Source organism: Poecilia latipinna, unplaced genomic scaffold (genome assembly GCF_001443285.1).
Source record: "Poecilia latipinna isolate Pla-1442-1.1 unplaced genomic scaffold, P_latipinna-1.0 Scaffold577, whole genome shotgun sequence".
Classification (NCBI taxonomy): Eukaryota; Metazoa; Chordata; class Actinopteri; order Cyprinodontiformes; family Poeciliidae; genus Poecilia; species Poecilia latipinna.
Window position 1 is genome coordinate 4,915 of NW_015113193.1, and position 9,645 is coordinate 14,559.

A 9,645-nucleotide genomic window follows, 5' to 3' on the forward strand; every position below is an offset into this window, starting at 1 on the left:
AAGGAAGGAAGGAAGGAAGGAAGGAAGGAAGGAAGGAAGGAAGGAAGGAAGGAAGGAAGGAAGGAAGGAAGGAAGGTTATAGATGAGCAGACGAACATCAATCAATCAACAAATTTTTATTTGTAGATCACTTTTCATACGGAACAAGGACGACAGAAGATCAAAACAGGAAGTGATGAAAGCAAAAAAAATCCCTAAAAAGACCAAAGAAGGAGCTCAAGTTCTTCACCACTGAACCAAAAGATTTATTAGTGCTGATGTGACATGAGAGGAATAACCTGAATCACAAATAATAAATAACTAAAAATAAAATAAAACAAATAAATAAATAAGCTAAATTACCGACTGTCTAATAAAACTCCTGTTATAAAGTGGGAATAGTGGAGAATTTGAATTCCTGATTTTTACTGTAAGATTCTCAGAGACAAATTATTAAAACTTCAGTTTTCAGCCGGGTCAAAGGTCGTCAGGAGGCGAGCTGAAGGAACATGATGTTTAAATGAATGAAGCCGTGTTGGACTCGGAGCCGACCCGGCTGAGCGACGATGAAGATGAACCTACCGACTTGTTGGAGGTTTGGTTGGCCAGCAGCAGCTCTGCAGTCACCTCAGTTCGGCTCTCCTGCAGGTCAAAGGTCACATTGTTAAATAAAGACACCAGAGGGGACGGCCGGGGGTTCTGCTGCGCCTCTGGACCCAGGGCGGCGGTTCTGCTGCTGGAGGTCCGGGAGGGCACTTTGTCCGGGACGGTCTGCGGTTCCGGATGCTCCATGGCATACAGGAAGGTCGGGATGATGGGAACTGAAAGAGGAAAACGGTTCTGATGATGTCAGAGGCACCAGAACCAGCAGAAAGAGGGACGGGTGTGAGCCGGAACAGTCCGATCTAAAGTTCAGGCTCAGGAGGGGAAACGTGAATGTGTGACCTCTGATCGCTGCAGAACCTGAGCGCCGCTGCGGCTAACAGAGAGTGACAGCGCAGACCCGCCGGGTCAGAGCGCGGTTCTGCAGGAGCCCAGCTGGGTTGGTTCCCCTGGGGCAGGCCGGTTCTACAACAGGCAGTCCAAACTTTTGTTGCCAAAACAGCAACATTAAGTAAAAACTCAGTATCAGATTTATTATGGGAAATATTTGTCAGGTGATTTTTATAAAACAGTAAATGTCATCAGTTTGGAGCAATAAAAGCAGAATTGATCTCATCTGGGGAAAGAGATTTAAAGGTGAATACTTTGTAAAAGGTTTAAGTTCATCCCTGAGACAGGGGTCAAAGTTCAGCAGGAGAACCAGCCTGGGATGGTTCAGATCAGCGGTTATAACGGCCTAGTCAAAGTCTGGACCTGAATCTGACTTTAAATGGGATATTCTCCATCCAACCTGACTGGACCTGTAGTTCTGACTCAGAGGGTTGAATAGAAAAGGAGATTTCAGAACCCGTTGATCCAGTCCTAGTCAAAGTTTGGAGTGTGTCGTCGTTCCCTCACCGACGACGGTGAGCAGCATGTTGTCGAGCAGCAGAGCAACGCAGACCACCACCAGCACCAACCTGGGAGAGTCGCGACTCTGGAGCAGCCACGCCATGCCTGTGCGCACGCACACACACGCACACACACACACACACGCACACACACACGCACACACACACACACCCGCACACACGCACACACACGCGCCCACACACACACCAGAACCAACACAGAAACATCAAAACCTGTCACTGCAGAGGACAACAATAATGACAATAATAACAACACACTGTGTTTTACAGTGTAATTTGAACCATTTCCTGTTTTTCACCAGTTTTTCTGTCAGATTATCATTTGATGAAAGTGAATTTCTGTTTTATTTCCATTCATGCTGACTTCATATCGCTTCTGTTGCTCCTGCATATCACATCTGATCTTTAATAAAGTCCGAGCCGGGCTGTTATCATGCAGGATCCAGGTATTAGTCTGGTCCCGCTGTCTGCAGCCACTCCGCCTGGCGTCTGACCCAACACTCTGGACGGTCAGCAGCTTTGGTCTTTCGTGATAATTTCTCACTCAATGCCTCAGATATCCTGTGATCACTCTCCTCTCCTCCTGCTCTCTTTCCGTGTTTTATTGTCGAGTTTGAATGCTCTCTAAAGCTGAAGTTTTTTTCAGAACCAGATTGGAGATTTACAGATTTCAACTCACCACCAGGCTAAAAATGTTCAGAGAAAAACAGTAAAACCAGGTTTAAATCATGTACACCCCATTATCCCTGCACATCCGTCAGTGTTTGGTAGTTTCTATCATAGTTAAAGTGAATTTAACTCAACCATGTTTCTGATTAAACTCCTCTGGATCATAACGAGACAGATGAAGAAACTATTTAAAAACTGATAAAAGCAGTAATTAAATATCTTTGGTTGTAAAACATTGAGGGTAAAAACTAAATTGTAACATTATGAATTTATTCCCAGAAATTAACTTTCATAACGTCAGCAGCAGGTTCGTTAAGTTTTGGGTCTGCTGATTGTTTCAGATGCTGTTTCCTGTTTCCTGTCTCCGTAATGTAATTATCCCACATCCACATGCCGCCTTCTTCTCTTATCGTCCTCCATCTCATTTCCCATTTCTACCTCCGCTCTCCTGTTTCCACAACAAAATTGATCTAAAATTTAATTTTTCTTTTCAGTTATTTGTTGGGTACAAAAGGAAAGAACACAGCAGATCATCTGCTGGAGTTTCAAGAAATTAAAGATTTTCCAGAAATTGAACTTCACAGAAACCTTTCCTTTAACAGACAGATGATTGATTCAGAAATAACACCAGCAAAGACTATTTTAAAATAAAAAATAAATTAGAAAAATTTAACTAAAGTAGAAAATCCAAATAAAATAAAAAGTAAAAAAACTAATAAACTTAAAATGGAAAAAAAGCATTTTTAAATAAATTTATTTTAATAAACATTTAAATTTAAAGTAAAAATTGTTAAAAAGCCTGAGATAAAATAACCAAGATAAAATTTAAATCCACTAAATATTAAAAAATTGTCCAAATGAAACCTTAAAATTGGATGATTTTTAAAGAGAAAGATCAGAATAAAATGTTATTTATTACCATAACGCAAACATGTTCTGCAGTCTGTTAACACTTTATTTACAGATCAAATTTAAGGTAAAAACACTGAGTCAGAAGCAAACAGGTGGTCCTACCTGAAGCTGAGATGCTCTTTTATTCTCTGTCCACCAGCTGAACGTCCGGCTATAAACCCACCCAGAAAGGAGGGAGTGGGGAAGTGGGGGAGGAGGAGATGAGGTGGATGTTTCATTCTGATTGGGATAAACTCAGACATCATGGAGACAGTCTCAAAATCTAAACTCCCCACATTCTTGTTTTTATAATTTATGGGGACTTTTTCAGTCATTGTGAGGATTCTGTGAATTATGGGGACATTCAGGATGCTTGACGTGTCTGACTCCATTTCAGGTTCAGATCAGAACCATGTTTGGGTCAGAGCCACAGAAAGGAGGCTGGCTGACGTGTGTCAGTGTTGTTGTGTGTGTGTGTGTCAGTGTTGTTGTGTGTGTGTGTGTGTGTGTGTGTGTGTGTGTGTGTGTGTGTGTGTTTGTACTACCTTTTTCCTGTCATATCCACAAGGGGAAACGCTGTTTTTGGGTCAGGGATTAGATTTAGGACTAAGGTGTGAATTAGGGTAAGGATAAGGTTTAGGTTATAGAAATGAATTGAAGTCAATGGAAAGTCCCCACAAAGATAGCCACACAAACATGTGTGTTTGTGTGAGAGAGAGAGACACAGTGTGTGTATGTGCACTTGTAATTGCGAACGTCTGCTCCTCTCTTATTGAAGTCCTGGAACAACCTGCGGGCTTCAGATCTTATCTCCGGCTCCCTTCTCAACACGCTGCCGCTCTGCTTACACGGCAGCAGGACACACTTCATATATGTTGTGTTGGCACATGATCCACATATGAGCAGAGATGAAACAGATGCAGCAGAAGGTTAAAGGTCAGATGTGATCCAGATGATGAGTATGTCTCTGTTTTAACGTCAGCACTGATCAGTTTCCAAATCGTCCACCACCGCTCATCCTTCTGGCAGCAGCCCAGTTTGGGTCAGCGGTACAGGGCTGGAGATAATGTCAGGAGGCCCCAGAACACCGGGGGCCCCCAGGAGGGCCACCAGAGGGCCACCGGGGCACCCAGCAACCAGACAGCAGGGCACTGAGGAGCCTCCAGCTACATTAGCCTGACAGAGCAGGTGTTCTGAGCTGCTGATAATGACCAGACCAGAGGAGGACCGGCTGTAGAACTTGATCACAGCAAGTTCTTCATCTGCTCTTCCTCTGCAGGTTCATCTGCAGAGGAAGTGGGCGGGGCCAAAGGAAGACGCGTCTCAAAGGCTGCACCTGATTGGATGAACAAAATCAAGTCAAAATGATTGGCCAAACATGTCATCATAGACGTTTCTCAGTGACTACATCTGATTAGACAAAATTAACATCTGTTAATTAAATTTCAAAATAAGAGCAACCACTATTTTAATAAGTTATTGTAGAGATTTTTCAGAGATATCTATAAGTAGTGAAGGCTAAATATTAATGAAATGGTGAGTTTCATTTGTTTAATATACAAAATATAATCAATCAATCATTAATCAAACTTTATTTGCACAGCACATTTCAGCAGCAAGGTATGCAGTATAATTAATCAAAACATCACATTAAGTCGATGAGTAACTGACTATGTTTCAAATAAACTCTAATCAGGTGGGTTTTAAGTTGAGATTTAAAGGAACTCAGTGTTTCAGCTGTTTTACAGTTTTCTGGAAATTTGTTCCAAATTCGTGATGCATAGAAGCTGAATGCTGCTTCTCCTCGTTTGGTTCTGGCTCTGGACGCAGAGCAGAACCAGAACCAGAACCCGAGGGGTCTGGACGGTTGGTACAACAGCAGCAGATCTTTAATGTGTTGTGGTGCTAAACCGTTCAGTGATTTATAAACTAACAGTATTTTAAAGTCTGTTTTCTGAGCTACAGGGAGCTACAGGTGTAAGGACTTTATAACTGGTGTTATGAGCTCCATCTTCCTGGTTCTAGTCAGAACAGCAGCAGCAGCTTCTCAATCAGCTGCAGCTGGAGGATTGATTTGTTAGTCAGACCTGTGAAGACGCTGCTATATGACCAGCCATCACACTAACAACAGCGTGTATATTTTGCAGTAAGGTTCAGTAAATGTGTGTGTGTGTGTGTGTGTGTGTGTGTGTGTGTGTGTGTGTGTGTGTGAGAGAGAGAGAGAGTGTTGGGTGTGTGTGTGTTACAATGTTGTTGCTTTAACAAGATTAGATTGCAAGCTAACATTACGTCAGGCTTTCATCAGGTCAAAGGTCAAAGGCAGGAGTTTGGGAGAAGTAGAGCCTCAGTTTCATTCTTTCATCTCTGAGTCCAGAAGGATGGACGGATGTCAGATTTTCTCTCTGATCCTGTTCTTTCATGAAATGTTTTCCAGTTTTTTTGAGCTAATTTAAATCAGTTTGTGTTTAAATCTGGAGATTAAAGCAGCTTCCTGTAATCCCATCTAAGCTCCGCTCCTTTCTTCTTCTTCTCTGCTGACAGAAACAAACTTCCTCACTCCGTTAGAAGAGCTCCTGAGGTTTAAATCTGTTTTCATCATCGGTTAACTCGGCTTTAATCGCCCGCAAACAGCCGCACATCCGCCGCCGGAGCGCCGCAGCTCCAGCCTGATGAGTCGCCATGGTGACCTCAGGACCACATGAAGGGAAAACCACACACGCCTTCAAACGCAGCAGCGCTACCTGCTCGGCTTCACAGGTGTGTTTTAATCTCTCTGCGGTCTCTGTGGTGTCGGGTTTCAAACGGCCGCCTCACCTGAGGCCTTCCAGGAAGGAAGCGAAGGCGGCGCTGTCCCGCCGACTGATGCGGTCGAGCTTCAAACGCCACGCCAGACTTCTGAGGCTCTGCCGGCTCAGCGGAGATGGATCAGAGGTAGCGCAGCGCTATAAAACCCCACGGCTCCTGAAGGCAGCGCAGCACTCACCTGGCTGGCTGGGAGAGAGGAGGAGAAGATCCTGAGGAAGAGGAATAGAGCCTGAGGAAGAGGAGTGTTTTCAGAGGAAGCTTGGGCTGATGGATCACAGGATGTGGATCTATCGCAGCTTCCTGTGCGCGTCGCTGGTCTGCGGTTTGGCGCTGGACTCCAACACCATCCGGTCGTCCAAAGAGGCGGTGCTGCAGAGCGCCGAGCAGCAGGTGAGGCTAAAGTATTCACACCCCCAGCCTGAAAACTCTTCCTCTCCTCCTCCTCTTCTCTTCCTCCCCTGTCGGTTGAATCAAACTGAGGAGTTTCTGCTAACGCTAGCTGCCCGATAATCTGCTGTCAGTTTATCTTACTGTTCTCTGTCTTTATATTCTCTGACTCCTTGTTTCTGTTTTTTATCATTTGAGGTAAAAATTGATTAAAAATTCATCTAATGATGCTGAGAATCTCAGATAAAATACATCTGCAAATAAACAACAGAAATTATATTTTTCTTTTGTGGTTCTGCAGTCCAGACTCGTTTCTTTCCTGCTGTAAGATCCGGCATTGAGACATTTTAAAATGATTCGGGTCCAATGTTCTCAAGATGCAAATAAAACAGAGAGAAAACGGAGATGAATCAATTAATTTAAGGAAAACCCTGAGAGATTCATCCGGCTTTCTGTCTGTGAAGCTTTTATCTTGTGTTTTCATGGATTTGAGCAGGAAAAGCTGCTAAACTCAAAGGATGAACCAGTTTCTGTTTGATTCATGATCAAAGATCCAGTTTTAGACTCAAAGTTTAGTCATGAAGGCTCATTTAAAGCAGGAGTGTCCAAACGTTTAGTCCCAAGGGCCAAAATCAACCAAATACAGAAATTAAAAGCAGATCTGAAGAACCAAGGTGAAATTTAGAGTGTAAGTCAATGAGGATGTGTTTCCAGTTACTATGGCAACCAAAGGAAAGCAGAATGCTTGGAAAAGATGATCATCGTGTGTCGCATTAATTCAGCATCTTTGTCAGTAGATTTTAATTTCAAAGTTTTGGTTTTGTCCTTATTTATTTTAATTTGGATTAAATCTAATCCACTTTGAACAGCTGTGATCTGGAGAAAATCCCACAGATGAAACAGATTCAGAGTCAGAGGAGATTTTAGCTCCAACAACGTTAGACGTCATTTTAAATGTTTAGCTCTTGTTTCCAGCCAACGACCCAAAAACATTAAAAACTCATTTTAACTTTAATCAAGCCAGCTTTTGTTTGGGGTTTCTGTTTAGCTTTCCTAGCTTAACGTGTCTTAGCTCAGGTTTAGCTTAGCTGAATATATCTTAGCTTCATCTACTTTTTCCAGTTTTTTTCCTTTTCCTAACTGAGCCTCATTCAGCTCAGCTTGTTAGCTCAGTGTTTCCTACTTCACGTTTTCTAGCTTTGTTTGGTTTAATTAGTTAGCAATGTTGGTTCGCTAAGCTAAGCTTAGTTTATTTAAGTTTGATTGGTCTTTTGTGTCCCTAGTTTACCTTTTCTAGTTAACATGCTTTAGTTTAGCCTCGTTAACTCAGTTTATCCTATGTTTGCTCTTCATGACTTGATTTATTTGTCCTTATTTAGAAAATCTTAGTTTTTCTAACTTTGATTTTTTTAAATTGGTTAACATAATCTTACCTATTTTTCCAAGTTCAGCTAAATTCTATTGTTTCAGTTAGCAACTTGTAATTAGCCCAGTGTTTATCCTACCTTTGCATTATATTTATTTTGGTCTGTGTTAGTTTTACTTTCCCCCACTGCCATTCTAATTTAGCACATTTTGTAACTTAATTTAGGTTAGCTCATATTATTTTAGCTTCCATTAGCTCATTTTAGCCTAGCTTAGCTTAGTTGATGCTACTTTTCCTCATGTAAACTGATTTTCTGTCCAGATTAAAAAAAAAAGTTTACTTATTTTTAGCAGCTCATCGGTTGATTTACATCCAAAGCAGACTGTTAATCAGCGACCTGAGCTGCTGAAGCCGTATGTTTCCGTCATCAGTCGATATGCTGACGATGCGCTTCTGTTCTCCAGAGGGGAGGCTGCAGTAACAGAGCTCAGAGGAGACACTCCAACACCAACCGACAGCTGGACCGACAGCAAGTCAAAGACAGAATCACAGACAGCTTCAACAGAACCAAAGGTGAGTTTCTGGACTCCAACTCCCAGCATGCCCTGTGGCCCCGCTCTAACGCCTAGCATGTTTTAGCTCCAGAGATGTCGAGCTGCGTCCGATCCGGGGACTGCGCCGCCGGGCTCTGCTGCGTCCGGTACCTGACCGGGAAGCGGTGCCAGAGGATCCCGCTGGAGGGCGAGGCCTGCCTGCTGCGGGGCGCCACCAAGCGCCGCCGCAACCTGGGCCGCTGCGACTGCGCCGCCGGGCTGGCGTGCGCCGCGGCGGGCGGCGCCGACCAGACCAGCAGCAAGCGGCAGGGTGTCTGCGTGGTCCGGTCCGGACCGGCCCAGAGGAAGACCAGACACTCCGGCCGGAAGAAGAAGAGGACGGCAGAGCGGAGCTGCTGAAGGAACTGAGCCGCGGCTGGGGTCCAAACTGAGGCCTGGGGACCGTGACCGGGCCCTCCATTCAACCTTATGGACACTGTCTTCTTCTCCTCTTTAGGGAAAACCCAATAAACGTTCACATGAGCGGCTCAAAAAAACTGGATCAGAACTCAGAGTGGACCCAAATACCTGATCTGGTTCTGACTTCATCTCCCTGCAGCAGTCTGCAGGCGATCTGGTCCAACATGGCAGAACCAGAGCTGAACCAGAACCTTTTGGTTCCAGACGGACCAACCCATGAAGCCTTTCTTCTGTTTCCAGTTAGCATAAAGCTAAGATGTTCTGATCCGGATTAAACACAGTGGTTCTGTTCTGTTCTGTTCAGCAGAACGGCTTTGCTCCAGCATCGGCCTGGTTCTGGTTTTGCTGACCTGTAAATCTGCAGGTCGGACCCAGAAAGGAAACCGGAACCAGAACCTCGGGTCCAGGCTGAAACTGCGGAGGGAACTGTTCTAAAACAACCAACCAGAACTCAGCTGGGGGTCAAAGGTCACCATCTGAACATAAACTGTGAGAACGTTCGTCCCGGTTTCAGATGAACAAATCGAGGTTCTGGTGGTACCGGGGATACTTTCCTGTCATTCAGAGGTCAAAGGTCACCTGTAAATATAGAAATGACTCGTATCATCCTGTTGATATTTTTCTGATTAAATCTCAATAAAAGTTAATTTGTTATAAATCTGAATATCTGACTTTTTCTCTGGAAAACATGTAAATGCTGCCCCCTGGTGGACGAGCGGAGTAACTGCTGCTGACCTTTGAACTCCTGTCAGAAACTCATCAGTAAAATTTGAGAGCTGAATATGAATTTAATTTTTCCATAACAGTAAATAACTAAAGGTAGTTTTCATCTCAGAACCAGATTCTAATTTATAAAATTCTGATTTAATATATTTTTGGATCCATTTTGTTTAACTTTGATCTAATTCTGTTTCTAATGATTAAACTCAGTGGCTGTAGAAAGTATTCAACTCCTTCCATGTTTTACTCTTGTTTTTATGAATCAGGAGCAAAATTTTTGTATTTTAAGATTTTTTTAGCC

General features: G+C 43.5%; 2 protein-coding genes across 2 annotated transcripts in view; one reads left to right on the forward strand and one right to left on the reverse strand.

Moving 5' to 3' along the window:
- LOC106953392 (chromaffin granule amine transporter-like) overlaps positions 1–3,552 on the reverse strand; it is a gene marked incomplete at its 3' end in the record, with an annotated part of 8,447 nt that extends 4,895 nt beyond the window's left edge. The window contains exons 1-3 of the mRNA XM_015042120.1: positions 3,177–3,552; positions 1,480–1,578; positions 562–800 (exon numbers count right to left, since the gene is read on the reverse strand). Of these exons, the coding sequence (XP_014897606.1) occupies positions 562–800; positions 1,480–1,576 (336 nt within the window). The remainder of the gene's footprint in view (positions 1–561; positions 801–1,479; positions 1,579–3,176) is intronic.
- A 1,404-nt stretch (positions 3,553–4,956) lies between these two features.
- On the forward strand, positions 4,957–9,260 carry LOC106953377 (dickkopf-related protein 1). Its single transcript, XM_015042098.1, has 3 exons — positions 4,957–6,248; positions 8,076–8,184; positions 8,251–9,260. Exons 1-3 carry the CDS (start codon positions 6,126–6,128, stop codon positions 8,562–8,564), a joined length of 546 nt encoding a protein of 181 aa, XP_014897584.1. The 5' UTR covers positions 4,957–6,125; the 3' UTR covers positions 8,565–9,260.
- Positions 9,261–9,645: the final 385 nt, after the last annotated feature.